Here is a 26,114-nt window from a genome sequence, read left to right on the forward strand (position 1 = left end):
GTAAGAATTGGTTAAAAACTGACCGTTAGGGAGGCAGTTGAGTGTTAGCTGCTTATTATTCTCTGATAACTAGAATTATCAGTGATGCTAAGATCATTTTATTTCCTATTAGATATTAAGGCAAGTATGTTACTGGGTAGTAGCTATTTCAGTCTAAAACCCTTACTCTCTCATCTAAGAACAATATCTAGTTATTTGACCTTTATGCTAATAAGTTTAGACAGTGGAAACATTGTGAAGGGGTGGGACAAATATAATAATTACTATGGATGATGTAGTTCATGAGTGGAGGCTGGAGGAGGTTAATGAAATATTTTACATAATTGTTAAATATTGACTTATTTTTATTTACTTTTTTGTCTTTTTAGGACCACACCCTCAGCATATGGAGGTTCCCAGGCTAGGGGTCGAATCAGAGCTGTAGCTGCCGACCTGTGCCATAGCCACAAGCAGCGTGGGATCCAAGCCATATCAGATCCACAGCCATGTCGGATCCACCTACACGACAGCTCACGGCAACACTCGGTCCTTAACCCACTGAGCAAAGCCAGGGGTCAAACTTTATGGATGCTAGTCAGATTCGTTTCTGTGGAGCCACGACAGGAACTCCAGTTGTTAAATATTTAGTGTTGGGGAGTTCCCGTCGTGGTGCAGTGGTTAACGAATCCGACTAGGAACCATGAGGTTTCGGGTTCGGTCTCTGCCCTTGCTCAGTGGGTTAACGATCCGGCGTTGCCGTGAGCTGTGGTGTAGGTTGCAGACGCGGCTCGGATCCCGCGTTGCTGTGGCTCTGGCGTAGGCCAGTGGCTACAGCTCCGATTGGACCCCTAGCCTGGGAACCTCCATATGCCGCAGGAGCGGCCCAAGAAATAGCAACAACAACAACAACAACAAAAAAAGACAAAAGACAAAAAAAATATTTAGTGTTTATTTAAAAAATGGAAATAATTTAGACAAACAGTAATGCTGAAAATGGATTCTAATTCAGTGTTGTACATTGCTTTTAGAAATTTAATGTGTGAAATGAACTTAACCGCAAAATGAAACAGACTCACAGACAAAGAGAACAGACTTGTGGTTGCCAAGAGGGAGAGGGGAGAGAGAGAGGGATAGACTGGAAGTTTGGCGTTAGTAGATGCAAACCTTTGCATTTAGAATGGATAAGCAATGAGGTCTTACTATATATATATGTGTGTGTGTGTGTGCGTGTGTGTGTATATATATGTATACAGCACAGTGAACTGCATCTAATCTCCTGTGATAGAACATGATGGAAAAGAATATAAAAAATAATGTATTATATATATATGTATAACTGAGTTACTTTTCTGCATAACCGAAATTGGCACAGCGTTGTAAATTAACTATAATTTTTAAAATTTCACTTGTTATTTTAATTACATTAACATTTCCCCCATATTTTTTGCTTTAAATATCCAGCTTGAAAAAAAAAAGTATTCATTTCTTAAGTAAAAAATTGTTTTCTTGGGGTGTTCCTGTTGTGGCTCAAGGGAAATGAATCTGACTAGGAGCCATGAGGTTGTGGGTTCAATCCCTGGCCTCGCTTAGTGGGTTAAGGTTCTGGCATTGCCGTGAGCTGTGGTGTAGGTTGCAGACACGGCTCGGATCTGGTGTTGATGTGGCTGTGGCGTAGGCCAGCAGCTGCCGCTCCGATTCAAGCCCTAGCTTGGGAAACTCCATGTGCCGTGGGTGCTGCCCTAAAAAGCAAAAAGAAAAAAGAAAAATTATTTTCTTGGTGTTCCCATCGTAGCTCAGCAGAAATGAATCTGACTGGCATCGCTGAGGATACACGTTCAATCCCTGGCCTCACTCAGTGGGTTAAGGATCCAGCGTTGCCGTCAGCTATGGTGTAGGTCGCAGACGCTGCTCGGATTCTGCCTTGCTAAGGCTGTGTTGTAGGCTAGCAGCTGCAGCTCCAATTTGACCCCTAGCCTGGGAGCCTCCATATGCCGCAGGTGCAGCCCTAAAAAACCAAAAAAAAATTGTTTTCTTTACAAAGTCACTTAACTGGCATTGACTGCTCTGTACGCTAGATTAAATCTTAACTGTAAGTAAAGGAATAGTACATATATTTTATACTGTTCATTTTTCAGGAAGAACATTAGAGAAATTATAAATTTATCACATTTAAAACAGACCTGCTTCATATATAAATTTATAAAGTTTGAAAAGTAATCATGTTAATATTTTACTGTAGGAGTTTGGATAAAGAGAGGGCGGTGCTACTCCAACGCCGGAAAAGGGAAAATATGTCAGGTGGGTGAAAAGAATCTGTACTAAATTAATTTTAGTATGATTGAGAGAATAAGTGGCCTGCATATTTTTAGTCAGATGTAACTCCTTACAGACGAACATTGATTGTAATATATAATTTACAATCTCAGGTATAGATTTTAAATACACTTTTACAGATTTTATAGAATGATAATTTGTTTTAGAAAATATGGAAACTAGAGGAAAATAAATAAAAAATTTAAAACATCAATATTTTCCTGTATGTTCCTAATGTACTGGCTTCAAGTAAAATATGTTTGCTCTTTAGAAAGATGGTGATCCATTAGTTGGTCATGCGGAATAGTATTTATTTCATTTTTAGGTACAGGATTTAAAGGTGTAACATAGGCTACTACTTTCACTTTGGCTTAAAACATATTGATACAAGTATAGGTGGTTTTGAATAATCATAGTTTAGTGAACTTTTACTGTCTTATAGACATCTGGTTGTTTCCAGTATATTTGTTTTGTCTTATTTTTGTTACTGCAAATAGTAACTTCAGTAAAACCTTCTTGGATAAGTTTTTTGTACCTTTTCTATTTTATCTTTGGATATATCCCTAGAAATGGGGTTGCTGGGTGAAGGGTCCGTGCATATAGAATTTTGCTATATACAGCTGAATTCCCCATCATAGGGAATTTTGAATTTCCACTGGCAATGTTTGCAAGTATTTGCTTACCACAGTTATACCACTTGTGTGTGTTGTCAGACTTTTGTATCTTTTTTAGTTTAATGTGTGAGAAATGATATTTGTAGTTTGCATTTAAATGTGTCTTACTATGAATGAGGTCAGTGAGGAAGTAAAAAAAAAAGTTTATTCTTCAGAAAGATGGGGGGAGTAAGTTTGTCATGTGGACTGCTGTTTTACTGTTTGAAATAAAAGTGTTACTTGTGCAATAATTTTTATTTTGCCTTGAAGATGGTGATACCAGTGCAACTGAGAGTGGTGATGAGGTTCCTGTGGAATTATATACTGCATTTCAGCATACCCCGACATCAATTACTTTAACTGCTTCAAGAGTTTCCAAGGTTAATGATAAACGAAGGAAAAAAAGTGGGGAGAAAGAACAAAACATTTCCAAATGTAAAAAAGTAAGTTTTTCTTATTTTGAAGATGAGTAGATAGGAAGTGGTAGGAGTTTTACAGGAAAGGCAGGAGAGTAATGGATAGTAGCTAGAAAAGGTAACAGGATCTAGCTTAATTAAACTCATTTTAGGGAGTGCCCCTTATGGCTCAGCAGGGTAAGGAATCTGACCAGTATCCATAAAGTTGTGGGTTTGATCCTTGGCCTCTCTCAGTGGGTTAAAAGATCCGGCGTTGCCATGAACTGTTGTGGAGGTCGCAGACGCGAGATTCAGATCTGGTGCTGATGTGGCTGCATCGTAGGCTGGCAGCTATAGCTCCAGTTTGATGCTTAGCCTGGGGACTTCCATATGCTACAAGTGCGGCCCTAAAAAGACCAAACAAAACAAAAGCAAAAACAAACAAAAAACAACCGCCTCATTTTACAATTGTAATGTGGGTTTTTTTGTTTGTTTGTTTGTTTTGCCTTTCTTAGGGCGGCATATGGAGGCTCCCAGGCTAGGGGTCAAATCAGAGCTACAGCTGCCGGCCAACACCCCAGCCACAGCAACGCAGGATCCAAGCCATGTCTTCAACCTACACCACATCCCACGGCAACACCAGATCCTTAACCCACTGACCGAGGCCAGGGATCGACCCTGCAACCTCATGGTTCCTAGGCAGATTCTTTTCCACTGCGCCACAATGGGAATTCCACAATTGTAGTGCGTTTTAAAGATTGTAATGGAATAGAGAAATATGATTGCAAACTGCTTTGAAAGTATCACTGATGAGACTAATGGTAGAAATGCAAAAGCTAAAATAAGACAAAGGTTGCTGTTTTAGAAAACAGAAATAACAGTTCTAAATTTTTAATAACTTATAAACAGAGGAGCTTATACTGATTGTGAATAGTTGCTTATAGCTGTTTGTCTTAATCATTTTAATAATACCTCACATTTGTTGAATTCCTTACTGTCTATACTTGTCTCACTTAAATTTTTGTAATAAAATATTACCAGGATATGATGTGGGAAACTATTTATAAGCCGTTTTTTCATAATTTGTTGTGATTGCTAATGAAGATTTTTGTCATAAAAGGAAAAAATACTTTCTACAATGACTGTATATCTATTAGACAGTAAAATTATACCTTGGTAAAAAACCAAGGTTTCCCCCCCTCCAAAAGAATTTTTTTTGTGTAATTCTGTATATTATTTGATTATTTAATAGGCAGCATATACTTTTTTTTTAATTTTTAAAATTTATTTATTATTTTGTCTTTTTAGGGCTGCACCTGTGGCATATGGAAGTCCAATCGAAGGTGTAGCTTAGGGGTCCAATTGATTAGAGAGCTCCAATTAAATATTTATTAAGTACAACTCCGTTTACTACAGTGATTATTATTTGAGTCCCAGTAAGTGCTCAAATACTACTTGCTAGTTGACTTATAGAATTAATGACAAACTTGTTTTCTCATCCCCCAAAAACATGACTTATGACATAAACAGAATAACTGTAATAATTTGAATACCCTTCCAACTTTTATCCGATATTTTTCCAAGATTATAATATCACAGAAAATTTGGAAATTTTCTTAGCATTGTGTCTTATACATATTTTCATGTTCTTACATAGTCTATTTATTTTTAGTAGTAGTGTAGAATTCTAGATGGCTTTACTTCAGCATTGTCCTAGTTCTGGCTGTATCGGTCATTACCAAACTTTGTGTTATTTATGTGACTTAAATAAAAAGCTTTAGTGAACTCATTATTAATTACATACAGTTTTTAAAAAACTAACTCAGAATTCCATGTTATTTCAGGCCTTTCGTGAAGGATCTAGGAAATCATCAAGAGTTAAGGTAAACACATTAAATTTAAGTCCTTTTTATCAGTTGTTAATTATTCAGGAGCTTACTGAGTTGTTATTTGTCAAAAATCTTTACCATATGCTCTCTTCATTGTGTGTCATTCCATTGCTTATTACCTTTACCAAAAATGGAATTATAGTGAATTCCATTTGTGTTAATATACCACTCTTGGAGTTTATTAACACTGTTAAAATATTAAACAAAAAGAGGTGTGTAAAGAATTACTAATATTAAAATTTTGGATAATCTGAATTTCAGTTATCATTGTATTCCATGTCTCTAGTACCACTTTGTGTATTAGTCTACTATACTAGACATATAAATGCAAAATCACATTTGCAATTTGAAATTTTACTTTTTTGCATAGTTGGAATTCTAGTGATTTAGTCAAGTCGGTAGTTACAAAATACTATACAAAATACTATACAAAATACTAGGTTCACCATGTAAGTACAAACTAGTCCCTTGTCCCTTGAATTAATTAGAATATATCCTCAATTTTGTAGATGCCATGGTTGCTGAAAGAAGCAAGGGCTTCCAGCTCTGCCTCCCCTTAAAAGATAGGTTTGTGTTGGATCACAGAGATCAGCTATATAGTGTTACTATAACTTTCTAGGTTATGTGTAAGGGATAATCAGTTTCTCAAATTTCTAGAATTAATATAGGATGTGCGGAGCATGATAGACTGTATCTTGTGGTCCCCATAGTATAAAGCATAATAATTATGAATTATTCCACATTCCTGGAAAATGGATCATTAAATAGCTGTCCAGTGATTATTCCTGCATAGTTTTGTAAGTCTTTCTTAAGCATGTTAATTACATGTCACTCAGCATACTGCAAGTCCAAAGTCTCATAAAATGTTCAATATATGTTAAAGTTGTAAATTTTATACTTACTGTGTTAAACTTGTGTTTATGGGATTTTCTCTCGACACCGGAGTAAAGAGGTCTGAAAAAGGTTTTTTATTAAGTTGTTGGAACTATTGATGCTCCAGTGGTTTTCCTTTCTTCCCATTTTATTTAATGCATCAGGCTTAATGAGGAAGGAGCATCTTTTGCTTAACTGAAATATTTGCCTTTTTTTTTTCATTTTAGGGCTGCACGTGCGGCATATGGAAGTTCCCAGGCTAGGGGTCAAATTAAAGCTGCAGCTGCCAGCCTCTGCCATAGCCACAGTAATGCCATATCCTTAACCCACTGATCGAGGAGACCAGGGATCAAACCCACATCCTCATGGATACTGGTCAGGTTCATTACCGCTGAGCCTCAGCAGGAGCTCCCTGAAATATTTACATTTATTATGTAAAGAAGTGACTAGGGAAATGAAACTTTAAAATTGCTTTGTGTGGAGTTCCCATTGTGGCACAGCAGCTTAAGAAGTCAGCTAGTATCCATGAAAATGAGAGTTTGATGGCTGGCGGCTATAGCTCTGGTTCAGCCCCTAGTAGCCTGGAAACTTCTATATGCCATGGGTGTGGCCCTAAAAAGACAAAAAATAAAAATAAATAAATAAAAGGCTAATTTTAAAAAGTGCTTTGTGCATCTTCCAAAATATTTAACTTGAAGGTGTCTCTCTAAGATCTTTAAAGAGTTCCCGTTGTGGCTCACCAGAAATGAATCTGACTAGCATCCATGAGGACACAGTTTCGATCCCTGCCTTACTCAGTAGGTTAAGAATCCGGCGCTGCCGTGAGCTATGATATAGGTCACAGATACGGCTTGGATCTGGTGTTGCTGTGGCTGTGGTGTAGGCCAGCGGCTACAGTTCTAATTCGACCCCTAGTCCTGGGAACCTCCATATGATCTGTGGGTGTGGCCCTAAAAAGACAAGAAAAAAAAACACAAAAAAACACAAAAAGATCTTTAGAAAGTAATTCTGTGGTATTAAAAAGGTTCAAGAGATATAGAAGAGCTAAATTAAAGATAGACCAAATTAGTAGAGGCTTTGTGGGTAGAGGGGACAAAAAAGAAAGAAAAATTAAAAACTGAGTAGCTATTTTTAATAAAGCTGAGGAAAACCTTAATATGTAGTGTCATATAAGAGAAAGACAAATACTGTATGTTATCATTTGTATGTGGAATCCAAAAAAACAAAACAAATGAATAAATATAACAAAACAAACTGACTCACAAATACAGAGAACAACCTAGTGATTACCAATGAGGGAGAAGAGGGAGGGAACAACCTAGTGATTACCAATGAGGGAGAAGAGGGAGGGCAGGATAGGGTTAAGGGAATAAGAGGTGCAAACTACTATGCATATAATAAATAAGCTACAGGGATAATAATAAACACAGGGAATATATCTAAAATTTTATAATAACTTTAAATGAAGTATAATCTGTAAAAATTTTGCATCACTGTGTTGTACATTATATAGCTATGTTATATTATGAAGTTAATGTAATAACCGTAAAAACATTTTTGTCTTGTATGTCATATTCACTGTAGAAAATTCTGAAAGGGAATAAAAATAAGGCCAAAAATATATAAGGTTTCATATTTGAATAAAATATTTTCCTTTTCAAGTGGTCATTATAATTTAGAATATGTAATCCATAAAATATCAGTTGGTAGATAAACCTACCCCATCCAATAGTTGAGCAGCTTACTACAGTTTGTTTCATTATAGAAAAGAATGATACTTTCTGTAATAAAGATTAGTTATTTATATGGAAGGTGGACTGATAGTAAATTTTAGTTAAGTGTTAATGTACATATGTACATATCCAACAGCATATATAGAATCTTTAGAAAATATGTATGTGATCTTAAAATTTCAGTTGTTAGGTTGTATACCTTATAGAAATAATCTGTTTTCTCATCAAGGTGTTCAGTACTGTAGAAAAAAGAACAGTATTTGCAAACAACCAAATTGAAACTTTGTGTTAAATCTGCTTCAAGTTTGAATTATGCTGTTGACAAGTACAGTATGTTTTTGTATCTGCATTAGTTGATTTTCTTCCTCACACTGCCGATAATTAATTGAGGGAATCTAGGCTTTAATAAATTTTTAAATGTGTGGTAATTATGCCTTTCTATAAATTGCATTCCAGTGAAAAAAACCTATTCATAAAACTTATTGAGAGGTTGTAAGTTTTCACTACTTTGCATTTAGCATTCTTATCTTACAGGTTTTAATTAGTGGTATAGGGGAGGAATAAGCACTGAAGCTTAAAGGTCCTTATTCACATTCTCTGAGACATTTTATTCTCATATTGAATTTATCATATGGACAATTGATTATAGATCTTGGAAATTACCTGAAATTAAGATATAAAAGTATATTGTTATTGTAAAACATGTTAAATTTATATTATTATATCAGAAGTATGTACTTAATATGCAGTATGTGTAGTTTACATAAGTGCAGATTTATTCTGGTTAAGTAGAACTGTGAGTATAAACTAGATAGTAGCAATCTCAGAAAAAAATTTCATATGCTATCTTTTCTTAACCATTAGCTGACATTGACTCCAAAGTTTTGGGTATTTGTAATTTTTTTGATAGTCTCCATTTGGCTATAATAGTGACATAGAAGCTTAAATTTTAGCTATTCAACTTAATTCCGCTTCCTTCAATTTACCAACTTATGTGTATCTGGCATGCAGTATAAAAATGTAGTAAGCTACTATTTGGTCTTTTTTTTTTTTTCATTAGAACCAGCTTAGAAAAGCTCTCATTCTTTCTTTCTTTTATATTGTTTTCTTTTATATAGATTGTCATATTGTGTGTGTATGTATAAATACTTGAAGTCCAGATATTAAAGCTTAGTTTTCTGTCATTTTAGGGCTCAGCTCCAGAGATTGATCCTTCATCTGATGGTTCAAATTTTGGATGGGAGACAAAAATCAAAGCATGGATGGATCGATATGAAGAGGCAAATAATAACCAGTATAGTGAGGGTGTTCAGAGGGAGGCACAAAGAATAGCTCTGAGATTAGGCAATGGAACGGACAAAAAAGAGATAAATAAATCAGATTTGAATACCAACAATTTGCTGTTCAAACCTCCTGTAGAGGTAAATACATCATTTGTCTGACAATGATAAAACAAACCCTTTTCTACTGTATATCTTAGACTGAAAGCAATCTGGTAATCTGAGCCTTTTCTTTGATTTTAGAGTCATATACAAAAGAATAAGAAAATTCTGAAATCTGCAAAAGATTTACCTCCCGATGCACTTATCATTGAATACAGAGGGAAGTTTATGCTAAGAGAACAGTTTGAAGCAAATGGATATTTCTTTAAGAGGTATATTCATTTATTTCCCCATGTTAATTTTCTGTAGTTAAGTATCGAATTTTTGGTTATTTTATCACAGTGCTGTGTTTATGTATATTTTGTTTTCTAATAATCATTTTAATACTTAAAACTGAGTGTGGTTGAATAGTGATTAAAGATAACTTTCAACTATAATAAAATATTACAGCATAAAAAATGCAGACATATTCCTTAGTCTTTTATCCATCCCTATCTTGCTGACACTCCTAAAATAATCTACTTCACTGATTAAACTGCAGCAACATAGGTGGATGTTAATGAAAAACTCTAATTACCTGAGATTATAAGGAACCCTTTCCATCTAGGACCTTTCCTAATTCCTTATAATTGCTAAGATGTTCGATTTGGTTTTGTATTAAATTGTCACCACTTTCAACTCCAACTTTCTTAATACTGATTGGGGGAGGGAGGTGGGAGTTGATGTGATCTTGTGATAACCATTGCTTCTCTGAGGTCTAGAAATCAGTTTGTATTTCTAGGGATATAACATTCTCAGCCTATATACTATAATTACTTAAAATATTTCTTATTGTTTATAATTTGAGTTTTTACTTAAGATATGGAAGATATACAAGCATCTCTACAGCCTATTCGATCTGAAATAGTGCTATAAATCAAAATCTTAACTGCACTAAAAGATAGGTACTTTAATAAAGGTATCCCATTATGAATCCTTATGCAGATGGAGTAGTCACTCCCTTTTTATCATTCTTTTTAAATTCCAATTCACACCTTCAATCAGTTACCTTTGATTTAAGGTAAGGTTGTAGGAGCAAGTAAAAATTTTATTAGCATGAATTCACCTAGTGGTTAAGAATGGGTTCTGGTATCAGACTGCCTATTATTCAAATCTTGGCCTCCCTACTTACTTTGAATTTTTTAGAAGTTTCTTAAATTCAAAATGTTAATAGTTCTAATGCAATTTCTTTTTTGTAGACCATACCCTTTTGTTTTATTCTATTCTAAATTTCATGGGCTGGAAATGTGTGTTGATGCAAGGACTTTCGGTAATGAAGCTCGGTTCATCAGGCGTTCTTGTACACCCAATGCAGAGGTGAGCTTCTAGAAATCCTTTGTGGAGGCAGGGGTAGGGAGTATGTGGAGTCTGAATGTTAATAAGCACAAGAATCTGGTGGGCTAAAACACTTCAGCTGTCAATGCATTTTATACTACTCAGCATCATTCCATTACAAAAATTTAGGCAACATCAGCTGTGAGGTCTTAAATTACTTTGCATTTGAAAAAATTATGATGTTCCTTGTAAGAGAAAATACTAGCCTTTTCTGTTTATTCTGAAAGCTCTGTTTATGAGTCAAATATATTCTTTGATTTGATCAAAATAGATAAAGCTGAAAGCTAAAGTAGATTTTATGTGTGCTACTATAAAATTTTTTAAGCTTGTGTTTTAGAAGTGGCATGTAAAGAAATGCCACAGCAATACCAGGTCCGAGCCGCATCTGCAACCTACACCACAGCTCACAGCAACGCACTGTGAGCAAGGTCAGGGATCAAATCTGCGTCCTCATGGATGCTAGTCAGATTCGTTAACTGCTGAGCCACAATGGGAACTCCTCATGTCTTCTTTTTGACTTAACTAGCTGTGTAATCTTGTCTTTCCTTTAGTTTTTTCCATAAAAAAGTACTATGTGGACTGAAGGAATTAATACATGTAGAGTACTATAACAGTGTATATCATAGAAAAGTATGGTGTTTACTATTACTGCATATCATCAAATAAAAGATGCCAGCCCTTGTAAAACTTCCAATTTCAGAGATTTTAAAAGGTGAAAAAATAAGCATCATAAAATTAATGAAATAGAGTATTTAATGCTACTAGAGCCTGCATCAAGCTTGCATTAATGTGCTTCCTTCCTGTTGATAACCACTGATTTATGTTACATGTCTTGTAATTAATGGCATTTGTGAATTACTTTGAATAGTTTTTAAAATTGTAAGATGAGATGTTTCTAAAGGTAGAAAATAACATAAAAATATAAACTACTTATAGAAAGAAAATAACTTATAAAAATATAAAACTGTTTATAGAAATGTAAAATTTTTTTAACTGATAGGTGAGGCATGAAATTGAAGATGGAACCATACATCTTTACATTTATTCTATACAAAGTATTCCAAAAGGAACTGAAATTACTATTGCCTTTGATTTTGACTATGGGAATTGGTAAGTTCAAGCCTATAAATGTGATATCTGTTGTTTTGAAAAATTCCTTAATGTCCTCATAAAAATTTAGGTATTGTTATTACTTTTATAACTTTTTATTTTAATTTATCATTAGGCAATTAAAAATACTTGGAAACAAGCACTTTGATATCAGCTTCTGTTACAGCATGTTGCTTAGCTCTTTTACACACTTTTCTTATTATCGTAATATAAATACTCATAGTATTATAATTAATAATCCTAATTCAGCAGTACAATACTGACCTTGTTTCGTTGAGAAATTTTTCCTTTTTTTCTTTCTTGTATTTATGTGGGGGATACACAATAGTCATTCACTTAATTAGGTTAATCAGTAGGAATGGATAATTTCACTTTTTGCCCCTCAAAAGAAAATAAATTGTGCCAAATTTTCTTTGCAGTATAAACTGAAAGGGTTTATTGGAGATCCTGCAAGGAAACTCTGAGGACTATTGTTGTGAAATGCTAGGAAGAAGGAAAAAGTGAATTCTGAGTATGGAAACTTTAATTTAAAATTTTAAAAATTTAATGTAAAATATAATAATACTAAAGTCTATGTGCCTACTTCCCAGATTAAGAGACAAAACATTGTCCATTGAAGCCCCTCATGTTTAGTAGGCAGATTGCATCTCTCTTCCCTCTTTTACCAAATAAAACTGCCATCTTTAATTTAGTGAGTTTAACATTTTTGCAGTGTCTGTAGGTGTCCCTAAATAGTATCCATTAATTTTGTTTATTTTGAAAATTCATGTAAATTATAATCTATATTAGTGTGCATTCATCTTATTCATTACTTTTGTGAGATTCAGTTCTATTGTTATGTGTAGTTCTAGTTCATTTATTTTTCACTGTGGATGACATTTATCCATTCTACTACTGGTAGACCTTTAGATTTATAAAAGTGCTGTACATGTACATGTTCTCTCCAGGATAGGTACCCGGGATGGAATTATTGGCTTATAAAATATGCACAGCCTCACTTTTTACCAGACTTGGTTTAATGACCATTTTATACTCTCAGAGCTCTACTTGCTTGCAGCATTTTTTTAGTATACAATTTTAAAATTAAAAATTGATGTTAACCCGTATGAGGTGGTATCTTCTTATATTTGCAATTATCATTTTCCTTGATTATTTTAAGAGCCCAAGGATCCTTTTATATATTCATTTATCATTTGAGTTTGCTCTCTTATGAATTGCCTAATCATCTGTTACTTTTTTTGCTGAGTAGTTTTGTTTTGTTTTGATCAATGTGGGTAGGGGCACTTTTTTATGTATTCTGTAATCTTTGAGTTATAAGGATTTCAGTTCATTTTATCCTATTCTGTATTTTATTTTTATTTTTTAATTTTGTGTTTAAATGCATAAAATTTTAATATCCATTATGTTTTCTGTCAGTGAGATCCCTCTTCCTTCAGTATGCATCTCCACTTGATTGTTAAAGACATATTTTAACCCTTTCTCCCAAAGAGGTGGAAAATTTAGTTTACTGGGTCTTTGCTCATTTCTTTGAGAGACTTATTTCCCATAGTAGTTAAAATATAAGCTTTTTATAATCTGACTTAAGTTTCAAATCCTAGCTCAGTCACTTATTATGTAACCTTGGACCAATTTCTTCATCTCTCTATGCCTCATTACCTTATTGTGAGAATAATAATACTCACCTAACAAGACTGTTTTGAAGAGTCAGTAAGTCTTAGCACATGTAGAATGTTTAAAACAATTCCTGACACAAAATAAGTGTTGAATAACATTAGCCCTTGACATCATTATTACTTGCAGTGCTGTTATCTTAAAATCAAAGCAAATATCTAGAAAGAGTTTCCAGCTAGTTTCTGTTAACACCTGATTTGAGAGGTGAAGGGTAGGCCATAGTGTTTGAATTCTACCTCTGATTCACAGAATTGGGCAGTTTGACTTGTACTTTTCTACCAGTGTTGAAAGTGAATGAGTATTAGAAACTTGGAAAAGTAAACTATTTTTTATTATGAACAAACACTAAACTACTCAAAAACGTGCAAGGTAGGAGGCTTCTATTATTGTTTCACTGCAGTTTGGGCATTCAGCCTTATCCTAGACATGAACCAAATCTTGTTGGTAGACATAAAGAGGATAGAGTCTTAAAAAAAAATAGTGAAGACCTGAAAAGTGTAGGCTTTGGACTCAGACATGTATTTGAATGCCATTAACTACCACTTAACTGTATGACTTTGGATAAGATATTCACCCTCTGAGCTTTAATGTCATCTGTAAAATGGGAGTAATAATTATTACTGCTGTGAAGATGAGAGATAGTGTGATTATTTTTCAAGCTTTCGTTTGAAAGAGGGGACACTTAAAGGCAAAAGGAGACATAACTTTTCAGTTTTTTCAAGGCAGCTTATTAAACCTGGTTATTGAAATCATCCTTAAAGTATAAGATAAACTAGTTAGGGTTAGGTGTTCATTGTTACTTAGCAATACATACATGGTATTTTTTATTTAGGTCAGATTTTATTTTCTCATACTCTTTGTATATACTCTGAGGTAAATTGTGGTTTTTGCCTTAAGGTAAGACAAGGTATCCCATTTTACTTTAAAAGACCCTGTTTTAATTTATTGGTTTTTTCCTTTCTACAAACCATTACTAGTAATCCTTATGATTGAGGGCCCAATCTCTGGTCAGAAATTAGCTTCTAATTATTATAGTGTCTTTATGAGAAAATAAAATTTCTTGTCATAGTTACCGAGAATGCAAATTAATATAAAAAGATTGCTTTTTAAGTAGTAAATAGCATATAGTTTTTGCAGTTGCAGCTTAAAATGGATTAGAAAACTTTACAGTTTGTTTTATATCTTGAATAAATATTTTAACTGGTTTTCTTTTCAGCAAGTACAAGGTGGATTGTGCATGCCTCAAAGAAAATCCAGAGTGCCCTGTTCTAAAACGTAGTTCTGAATCCATGGAAAATATCAATAGCGGTTATGAAACCAGAAGAAAAAAAGGAAAAAAAGAAAAGGATATTTCAAAAGAAAAAGATACACAAAATCAGAATATTACTTTGGATTGTGAAGGAACAGTGAACAAAATGAAGAGCCCAGAAACTAAACAGAGAAAGCTTTCTCCACTGAGACTCTCAGTATCAAATAATCAGGTACTGATTCTTAGCAATAGAAATGAACAGAAGAAAATTGATTTGTCATATTTTAACCTTTCATGCAAAATGACTTAAAATTTTTAAGTCCATACTGTTATTTAATGAGGTATAAACATAAAATACAGGTTCTGCTAGAATTTGTAAATACTTGTTAAACTATTAAGAAACAGCTCAGCCAGCAAATCCTAATAGAACTGAATACAAGATTTTCCTAAGACTGGGTAATTTTAAAAATTCTTCCAGATGACACTGTCCTTATGTTTATAATAAATGTGTTTGTTTAATCTTTTTTTTTTTTTTTTTTTTTGTCTTTTTTGTCTTTTTTGTTGTTGTGGTTGTTGCTATTTCTTGGGCCGCTCCCGCGGCATATGGAGGTTCCCAGGCTAGGGGATGAATCGGAGCTGTAGCCACTGGCCTACGCCAGAGCCACAGCAACGCAGGATCCGAGCCCCGAGCCGCGTCTGCAACCTACACCACAGCTCACGGCAACGCCGGATCGTTAACCCACTGAGCAAGGGCAGGGACCGAACCCGCAACCTCATGGTTCCTAGTCGGATTCGTTAACCACTGCGCCACGACGGGAACTCCTGTTTAATCTTTTTTAGGGCCGCACCTACAACACACGGAGGTTCCCAGGTTAGGGGGCGAATTGGAGCTGCAGCTGCCTACACCACAGCCACAGCAATACTGAATCCAAGCTGCGTCTGCAACCTACACCAACACCACAGCTCACAGCAACGCTGGATCCTTAACCCACTGAGTGAGGCCAGGGATTGAACCTTCATCCTCATGGATACTAGTCAGATTCATTTCTGCTGAGCCACAACGGGAACTCCTATAATAAATGTTCTTATTTAAAATAATAAGCCATAATGCTTCCTTTTCTTTCATATTTGGGACATAAAATCAATTCTATAGGGATGACATAAGATTTTTGATGGGAAATTCTCTAAAAAACACATAACATAAATTTGAGCAAAGAGTTTTGATTTATACATTTGTTTCACCAGGAAGTATTTTGTTATATTCCCTCTAAACAGATGGAAGTTAGTTAAGAGAAATCTGGTTTTTTGGTTTTTTTGTTTTTTTGTTTTTAATTTTTTGGTTGTACCCACAGCATGTGAAAGTTGCTGGGCCAGGGATCAAACCCACACCACAGCAATGACATGAACTGCTGCAAAGACAATGCTGGACCCTTAACTCTCTGAGTCAGAAGAGAACTCCAGATAAGAACATTATTAAAATTTGAGGAGTTCCTGTTGTGGTGCAGTGGAAATGAATCTGACTAGCATTCGTGAGGACGCAGGTTCGGATCCCTGCCCTTGCTCAGTGGGTTAAGGAGCCTGCATTGCTGTGAGCTGTGGTGTAGGTTGCAGATGCGGCTCAGATCCCAGGTTGCTGTGGCTGTGGCGTAGGCCAGTGGCTGACCCCTAGCTTGGGAACCTCCATGTGCCACGGGTGTGGCCCTAAAAAGCAAAAAAATAGAGAACATTATTAAAATTTGAAAAGCTAAAGCTAAACTATTTGATTGCATGATTTTGAAGTTTCTTAAATTAGGAAACCATTTTTAATTTTCTGAAATGGATTCAAGTATACTTGCAATTTTTATGTTTAGTTCTGGTTGGAAGACATTTGAAATACATGGTTTGGTGTCTATAGTTTGTATATGGAATAATAGTGTCTATAAGGCAGTCATTTCCATCTTTTCAGGAACCAGATTTTATTGATGATATAGAAGAAAAAACTCCCATTAGCAATGAAGTAGAAATGGAGTCAGAAGAACAAATTGCAGAAAGGAAAAGGAAGATGGTAAGTTGGGAGGCCAGGAACAGCTTCATGCTGTCACTAGGATTTAGTCACCCTTCCCAGAGCTCTTGTTGATGCCTTAGGAGGGCCTTTACTGTGTTCTTTATTTCAAGTTAGCAAACATGATGTGTCACTGAGCATTTCTATTTGGCTTTGTCATTACCATTGAAAAAACTGCCACTAATCTTTTGTATTTTTATTGTGTGTTCATTAGGCAATCTAGGATTTGTGACATTTAAGAATTAAATTTTTTTTCTAAGCTGAATACTATTAATAAATTTTAATGCCAGAATTACTGTTCAAAATGTCTTTCATTATTAACTAAATGTATCCTTTATCTTCATAATTTAATGTAAAACAAAAAAATGGAATTTTAAAGCTTAAAATAGCATTAAATAAATGGCTTATGCCAAAACAAAAAACAAAAAAACCCAACCCACTGGTAGCTACTTCTGCATCTCATATTGCTATCATAAAATAAGGTTTTTCATTCAAATAAGTTTAGTGTTTATATTCCTTGTACTATTTATTTGCAAAAATCTTCTTAGCCCGTATTAAATACTAGGATGATAATTTCTTAAAAATCCATGATGATTTATCAATTGATACAATGTCTAGGCCAGTTGAGAAAATATTACAATATAGTTTGCCTTAAGATTTGAAAATGATTTTATACATACCAATTGATGATTCTAGTATGGGTGTTTTGTTCCCTGCTCCCCTTTAATTTATATGCTCCCTTCTTTCATGTTTTATTGATTTTCATGCTATATTCCATTGAATATAGCATGGTATCATATACTTTGGGGTAAGATCTTGGATTTTGGTCATTGTAGGCCTCCTTAATGTAAGTCTGTTTTATTGCCTTGATGGTCATTCCTCTAACACTGATTGTGAAGCAATGCAGAGCTGTTTCACAGCCTCAGGATTTCAGGAACACTGCTCTGATGGGACCAGGGTAGTGTTAGGAGAAAAGGAAAACAAATAATAGGAAAAAATATTGAAGGAGCTGGTTACAAAGAAAAAAGGAGTTCTTCCTCTACCCAAAAGAATTATCTTGAACCTTTTTCAAGATTGTTACATCTAATAAATTACCTGTATCCACTCAAATTACTTGTGGCACTTTCTTGATGAGATTTTCATTATTGGCCTGTTCATCCCATAATTCGCAGACCTTTAGAAATCACTTTAGGGTATGACTGGTTTCTGTGTGAGGCATGCATCTGGTACAAATGGCTTTGAGGGTTGTAACAATGCTTTGGGAGGGAGATGAAATTTTGCATGTTAATTATATGACTATGGGGCTACTTTTAAAATACTTCCATCAATGCTGAGAAAGTTGGTAGAATTTAGAATATCTTCATTTTCAGATCCCAGGAAATAGAAATGCCCTTTTTGTTAATGTTGAGCATGATGGATCTTTGGGTAGACAAAAAGACTTACTTGGGAATCTGTTTTTTATCCTGATTTTGTATAATATATGCTGTATTAATATAAATGAATACTTCATGTTTTTATATCTCTTAGCATATTCATCTTAATATCTGCCACCAAGGTGGGTGTGCAGCTGAGCGTTTTTCATAGGAATAAACAAGTGTAAATTTAGAATTTGGTAAAGGGATATGAAGTATTTATTTTTCTATTGAAGTACCGTCAATGCACAATATTATATAAGTTACAAGTATACAGTATAGTAATTCAGAATATTTAAAAGTTATATCCCATTTATAGTAATTATAGCATATTGGCTCTATCCCCAAATATATATCCTTGTAGTTTTATACCTTGTAGTTTGTACTTCTTAATCCCCTATCATTTCTTCTTCCCCCAGTAACCAACAGTTTGTTCTCTATATCTTTGAGTCTTATGTTCACTGGTCTGTTGTATTTCTTAGATTCCACATAATGTGATATCATACAATATTTGTCTGTCTTTTATTTCATTTTGCATAATGCCCTCCGGGTCCACCATTGTTGCTGCAAATGGCAAAATTTCATTCTTTTTATGGCTGAGTAGCATTCCATTGTGTGTGTATGTATACACATGTGTGTTTATCACATCTTTATCCATTCATTTGTCATACTTTGGCAATTATAAATAATGCTGCTATGAACATTGGGTTGTATCAAATTAGTGTTTTTGTTTTCTTTAAATATTAAAAAGTGGAATTGCTGGATCATATTTTTAATTATTTGAGGAACCTCCATACTGTTCTCCACAGTTACTGTACTTACATTTCCACCAACAGTCCCTTTCAAAATAAAATATTTAAAAATCTTTGGCTTCTTAACCTGTAGCGTTCAAAGTCAGGGCAACATAATTAGTTGTAATTGATATATTTGCTTTGATGTTTTAATTATGGAATTGTTGGTATACTCAAATGCCTGGAATGCAAAGCATGTATCTTAGAATTCTTAGGCAATTGGTATCCTCCCCACCACAGGCCAAATATTAGTATTTGTGGACCGATATTTGGTTTTAAAAAGTTTAAATACTAATCAGGCTACCTGTTATTCTAGTGTTTTCCTTTTATACTGCTTATCAATAATTGGAAAGATAGGTCAGGTCCTGAGATACTTATGTCAAACTGATTTAAATTTTGTCCTATGACAGGACTCAAATCATTATAAAAGGAGATACTAGTTCTCATGTATATCTATGAGAGTAGAATATAAAAGAAGTCATACTGGGGAGTTCCCCTCGTGGCGCAGTGGTTAACGAATCCGACTAGGAACTATGAAGTTGCAGGTTCAATCCCTGGCCTTGCTCTGTGGGCTAAGGATCCGGTGTTGCCATGAGCTGTGGTGTAGGTTGCAGATGCGGCTCGGATCCCACATTGCTGTGGCTGTGGTGTAGGCTGGCAGCTACAACTCTGATGAGACCCCTAGCCTGGGAATCTCCATGTGCTGTGGGTGCAGCCCTAGAAAAGACAAAAAAGACAATAAATAAACAAATAAATAAATAAAATAAAGTAAAAGGAGTCATACTCTCCTCCCAGATAGTACCATGTAATGTCCAGATTCAAATATACCTCAGTCCATCCTTTTGTAGTATAGCTTGAACCATATGAAACTGATCATTTGACAATTTTTACCTACACAAATGGTGTCATACACAAATATTGGCATGTTGTTGCTCAGTTACCAAAAATAGCACCAGTGGATTTATATATTTTGGTTTCTGGTTTATTCTTTTTGTTGAGAATGGAAGATAACAACTCTGCCTTCAGGAGCATTTACAAAACAATTACAATGAAGCAAGAAGTGTTGTAAAGGAGATATGAACATGATAGATAACTTAAGTCTGAAGGGATCTCATGAAGTAGGTAGTATTTATTGATGAACTTTATGTTTAAACAGGCAGATATTAGCTTGTGGCTTGTCTGGAATTGAATGTATGGTTATTTTTTTAGGGGAAATAGCCTCAAGGTAGTTATAAATGTGATAAATCACATTTGACAGGAATTAAAGGCTGGGGTTTTCTTGGGGGGGAGTGGGAGGGATATAGGGAAATAAAATTGGTTGTACATCACTTGAAATGAAGATTTTATGAAAGACTATTCAGATCATTACGTGGCCAGGTTAGAATGCCATTCTTTTATTAATATCTTCCTTTTTCCTCCATTATATTTTGTCTCTCCTCACCATCCCTTAAGAAGTTATCACACGAATTTCCTGCTGTGGCTCAGCAGGTTAGGAACCCAACTAGTATTCATGAGGATGCAGTTTGATTCCTGGCCTCACTCAGTAGGTTAAAGGATCTGGTGTTGTGGCATAGGTCACAGATGCAGCTTGGATCTAGCATTGCTTTGGCTGTGGTGTAGGCCTGCAGCTGTAGCTCCGATTTGACCCCCAGCCTGGGAACCTTCCATATACCACAGGTTTGGCCATAAAAATATTTTTTTTCAAAAAATTATTACATGCTTACAAATGCTAACTTGTGGCTACATGTATGGAACTGAATAGATGGTTATTGGACATTTTCTCTTTAGCTAGTAAGAGATACTTTGGCTTTGGGTTGGATCTGACTTGGGAGAATCTTAGCACAGTTATAGTGAAATTTAGTAAGTTGAAATACAATAATAATACAGCAAGTTGAAATACAGTAGGCTATTTGTACTCACCTGATTCCAAAACCAGGGCATTACTGAGTAGACTCCCCCAGGTCCGTGGTAATGGAGGTGTGAGGTTAGCTGGCTATAACCTTGTCAGAGGTGTGTGGAAGGTTGTTAGATATTGGGAAGCTTACCTTATTTTGTTGAACTAAAAAAAGTGATTGATTAAAATATAAAACCTTAGAAACATTTAAATTAAAAAGGAGGCTTGCTTTCCCCTCCCCGCCCATTTATAATGGAATGAAAAGCATCTCCTTTATAGTATCTCTTAATACTGTATTTTCAAAATAATTTTCCACAACCTTATGGAAAAACTGTACTTGGGGAATACAGTCTTGGTAATATTTGATGGCTTATTATAGTCAGATTGTTTAAACTGGAGTCCATGGAAGGTGGTTCAGGGGGGTCTTCATGGTTAGGATAGAAATTTGAGGAACAACAAAAGAATATGAAAAGATAGTCACTAGGCATGACATTCCTGAACTTGTCGAGCAGCAGCGGACAGTCTAGAATTAACTGTGTATCACTAGGATGTAAACTCCATAAGGGCAAGAATTTGCAGTTTTATTCATCGTCACAGCCTCAACTCCTTGAGGGGGGTGTCTTTTATAAAAGTAGATGGTCAGTAAATGAACTTACTAAGTGTTCTTTTTTTTTTGGTCTTTTTGCCATTTCTTGGGCCGCTCCCGCGGCATATGGAGGTTCCCAGGCTAGGGGTCCAAACGGAGCTGTAGCTGCCAGCCTACGCCAGAGCCACAGCAATGCAGGATCCGAGCCGCGTCTGCGACCTACACCACAGCTCACGGCAACGCCGGATCGTTAACCCACTGAGCAAGGGCAGGGACCGAACCCGCAACCTCATGGTTCCTAGTCGGATTCGTTAACCACTGCGCCACGACGGGAACTCCACTAAGTGTTCTTGATAGCTATTTGAGGAAATACATGGATAGGCCTGTGAGCGCAAAATAAATGAAGCTTCCTCACAGTCCAGGCAGTGCCCTGGAGTTCTTGCCAGGATATAGGATTCTCCCACTTTTCTCATCCTTGATCCTTCACATCAAAAAATTTAAGATGTTTTGTGAAAAAGAGCTTTGTGGCCAGTTGAGTTTAGTAAACAGTATATACTATGTCCCCAGCTTTGAGATTTCCAGTACACATTGGTTTAAAAACTCTTGAGAAATTCTGTTGTTAGCATTTCCTAAACTTGTACATCCTTGCAACTTGTTTTTTGGTAGTGAGACATGACATCCTGAAGATTTTTATTCCATAAAACAAACGTATGCTGAGAAAACACTACTATACAGAATCTGTGCTCTTACTATTATCCCTAAGAAGTGACTTGATTTAGATCATTTTAGAATATGCAACAGGAATTTTTAATAATAGTGAAATTAGAGTAAGTTTGCCAGAAAAGTCATCTGACATGTTTCATCCATTTTACTTTCCTCACAGCATAATTAGGTTGATGCTGATTACTAATTTTAATTTTCTAAGATTGCATTTTCTCCATCATGGTGTTTAGGAATTGTGTTTCCAAAAATGAATAATGAATGAATGAGTAATTAATTGCAGTACCAAAGAGCAAAAAGAAACCCGTTTATTTTTATAGGGATTCTGTTCAAACAAAATGAGGATGTTCAGTTTCAGCTACCTTGTTATCAATTTAAGATTTCCAAAAATCTTGTTTAAATACTTCATTATATGCCTTCAAATAACAGTGATACATACAGTTAATGTAATGTATACACAATTCTTATTTACCTCACAAATATTTGGGTGTTTGGTACATGCTGCATACATTTGAAGTACTGGGTGAACAAAGGCAAGGTCCCTGTTCTGAAGCAGCTTTCAAGGAGGATGGGGTACAAGGAGTAACAGACATCAAACAGGAAACAGTACAGTGAGGATAAACTATATCATCATGTGATAGAGAAGAAATAGAGATACTACACAGCCATATTCTTTTGAAATGATTTTATTGGCAAGCAGTAATCTTAACCATTAAAAAAAAATTAGTCTCTAGTTCCTCTTTGAAAGGAGAAGACAAGTTATTTGAGTAAGGAAATGTTTTAATTTCTCTATTTGAAGGCTTTAGGTAGGGTAATTTGGCAGGTTGGCCCTGTTGTTTCCCTTTCCTTTAAGAGGCAAGTTTTTTGTTTTTAAGAGCCACTTCCTACTTGGTGGCAAGGTAAAAAAGGTAAATCACAAGTACTGAGATGTCTTCATTATCTGTTTCCTTCTCAATTCTTAAAATTTACTACCAGCAAATTTCCTTGTAAAACTACTGTAAGGCATCTACAGTACATAAGCTTATTTTACTGAGCTTCAAATGACCAAATATTTCTAACTGGAATGAATTTTAACAGTTTACTCAGTTTATTTTTTTCAGTTGTGATAGTATACAAAACTTTAATTTGTGTTCTTTATTAAGTAATCCTTTAATTATGAAGACCTTAGGTTTTTGCCTTTTGTTGAAGGGGGGCTAGGACAAGAAGATCTCCATAGTTTCTTCAGAAGTTACAGAGTTACATGACTTCAAGTTAAATTTGTGCTCCAGTGAAGCACAAAGTTGAAATGAAAATTCTCAGTATACCCACTCCTCAAGTGATTAAAATCCTATACAGATATTAAACAGATTTTCTTCTGCTTACAGAAAATTACAGTACTGTTATTATAAATCCATGTCTTAAAAGCAATCTATAAATCTCATCAGCGATCCCTCATAATTTAGTTTTAGCACCCAACATTCCAGCATTAACATTTTCTCAAAAGCTAATGCTATATTCCTAAAAGGGAACTCTGTCTGATTCTAATTTGGAATCAGGGTCTATCAATTGCCCAGCTCACAGAGAATAATCATGTCTTTTGAGATGTGAATGGTCATTAGCTTGGAATGAGTCATGATTATGAGACAGATCTTAGTGGTGGTCTTATGTGACAAGTACCTAACTGCATCCAGCCCACGTGTGTCTATAGACAGTCTGCTGGAGTGAAACAGGACCCCTAATTTCTCTAGTCCCCTGCACAGTCAGTTATCATTACTTCAAACTATATATACCTTATTTTTCAGTTAGATCTGTAAAATGGGTGCTAATTTTCAGTCATTACATACTGTGTATATCTGGTTGTATGTGTCAAAGAATGTATAAGAGATCCTGAGCAGCTTTAAAAAATTGCTTTGACTCTTAAGTTATATCGTTTAACAAGGGAGTTCAATTTTTAATGAATGAGTTTTGTCTTTATATCAAGTAACTTTATCTCTGACTCTTACTATCTAAAATAAGGGAATAATGACTATGCCAAAGTAACTTATTTTGGCAAAGATTCATATCTATCTAAGAAAACCCTGGATAATCATAACATAGAAAATGCCTTCTTTGGGTGCCTGGCTCATTGGTAAACTTTTTTTAACAGATAAAATGATTCTGTCTAAGACAAGTTTGTTTCTTTGGGGAAAATGTACTTTTCCCAGATTTATTTTAAATTTTTTTAAGAGAAGCACAATAATGAACCTCTTCTCTTTTTCTCTCTATACCTATTCAACAGGTGAAGCAATTATGAAAGTAACATTTTGTGCCTACTCCAGATTTCTAAATTTAGGGTTTTAGAAGAAGCCTTGATATATGGAGACAGGATTTTTATACAGAGAACCATAGATGAAAGGGGCTTGAGTAAAGGGATTTTAAAAGACCAGACATGAATTACTTAAGGAGAGAATTTGGCTTTAAAACTTCCAGTTCTAGTAAAAAGGTCTTCTTTTGCATAGAAGACCCATCCAGACAAGAATACAAAGATGCAAATATGTGTCCATGAACAAGTAATCTTACCTCTTTGGACCTCCAGTTCCTTACCTGTGAAATAGAGAGGGTGAGGATAACACATTGTATAAGACTGACACACTTTGCAGTGTGGCAATTTAACCATAGAAGGTTCTCAGAAGAGTTTTGTTTACATACTTCTTTGTTCCCTTACTGAGTGTAACACACAACAACAATACAGGAAAGAGTAAGTAACGGTTTCCATAGTATAAGTGTCTTAATGCTTGAATCGTTGCTGATAATTATTGGAACTCTAACGCTCCGATGTTGAGAAGACCACGCAGCCAGACTTTTGAGTTTCTGATCTTTCCTTCTTCCTCATATGGGTGAAAAGAAAGACAAATAGATCTGAGCCTCAGGACCTGGACCTGGTTCTTTTCATTTGGAGAACTGGACTGTTGATATACATGCTTCCTGTTTCTGGTTGAAAGCCAGAGCATTTACCAGGCCCAGTGGGCAAGGTTCTGGGTCTTGCTTTTAATGTTCTCTCTCCAATGAGAACTGATGCTCAAGGGAACTTGTGCTGTTCTCCAGTCTCTGGTTTGACTTGTCAGTGTAGATAGGAAGAGCAGATGATAGAAGAATGTTTTATAAGAATTACACTGGAGGGCAAGAGAGCCAGAGTAGAAATAGTAACACTTAAAAAATGCCTACCATTTTCCAAGTAAGGTTGGGAAAATTCAGGTATTTTCTATTTGAACTCATTAACAATTGAGTGAGGGAGTTCCTCTTGTGGCTCAGTGGATTAAGAACCCAGCATAGTGTCCATGTGGATGCGAATTCAATCCCTAGCCTTTATCAACAGGTTAGGGAGCTGATGTTGCCACAAACTGTGGTATAGGTTGCAGATGTGGCTTGGATCTGGAGTTGCTGCTGTCCTAGGCCAGCAGCTGCAGCTCCAGTTCGACTCCTGGCCAGGAACTTTTATATGCAGCCCAAAAAAGAAAAAAAAAATTCAGTGCATTCTAAGTATTATACCCATGTTTTATAAGAGGCTCAAAAGGTTAATAACCAGTGTTGTTAAATTGCCTAGGGTTACAGACATAGTAACTGGTAGAGTCAGGATTTGAACCCAGAACTTTACCCTACAATATCCTGCTATGACATGTCAATGTATTCACTCCTTAAAAGTTCATATGAATTTAACCTTTTCAACATATCATTACATCAGAAACTTCAATCTTACTTATTGCTATTTTTTTTTAGGGCTGCACCTGCAGCTTATGAAGTTCCCAGGCTAGGGGTTGAATTGAGCTGTGTCTGTGACCTACACCACAGCTTGTGGCAATGCCGGATCCTTAACCCACTGAGCGATGCCAGGGATCAAACCTGCATCCTCATGGATGCCAGATTCCTTTCTGCTGAGGTCTTAACAGGAACTCCTGATCTTATTTTTAAATGTATGACTAATGTATTACTGAGAAAAAAAAGATTGTCGTTCTTGAGGCTTTGTTTTGCTCTACCTTTATCATTGACACTCAATCATCCAGGTATTCCTTTCATGAAATATATTTGTAATC

The 26,114-nt window shown here is 35.3% G+C and overlaps 1 protein-coding gene across 12 annotated transcripts in view; it reads left to right on the forward strand.

Annotated features, from left to right (window-relative positions):
* The window catches only part of KMT2E (lysine methyltransferase 2E), a 130,861-nt gene that overhangs the window by 91,950 nt on the left and 12,797 nt on the right, over positions 1-26,114 (forward strand). For all 12 annotated transcript variants that reach the window (XM_021102573.1, XM_021102570.1, XM_013979823.2 and 9 more), the window contains 9 exons: positions 2,219-2,277; positions 3,216-3,388; positions 5,185-5,223; positions 9,026-9,256; positions 9,359-9,489; positions 10,456-10,573; positions 11,592-11,701; positions 14,589-14,853; positions 16,567-16,665. In XM_021102573.1, coding sequence (XP_020958232.1) covers positions 2,219-2,277; positions 3,216-3,388; positions 5,185-5,223; positions 9,026-9,256; positions 9,359-9,489; positions 10,456-10,573; positions 11,592-11,701; positions 14,589-14,853; positions 16,567-16,665 — 1,225 coding nt within the window. The remainder of the gene's footprint in view (positions 1-2,218; positions 2,278-3,215; positions 3,389-5,184; positions 5,224-9,025; positions 9,257-9,358; positions 9,490-10,455; positions 10,574-11,591; positions 11,702-14,588; positions 14,854-16,566; positions 16,666-26,114) is intronic.

The sequence above is a fragment of the Sus scrofa genome, chromosome 9 (assembly GCF_000003025.6).
Source record: "Sus scrofa isolate TJ Tabasco breed Duroc chromosome 9, Sscrofa11.1, whole genome shotgun sequence".
In the NCBI taxonomy this organism is placed as follows: domain Eukaryota; kingdom Metazoa; phylum Chordata; class Mammalia; order Artiodactyla; family Suidae; genus Sus; species Sus scrofa.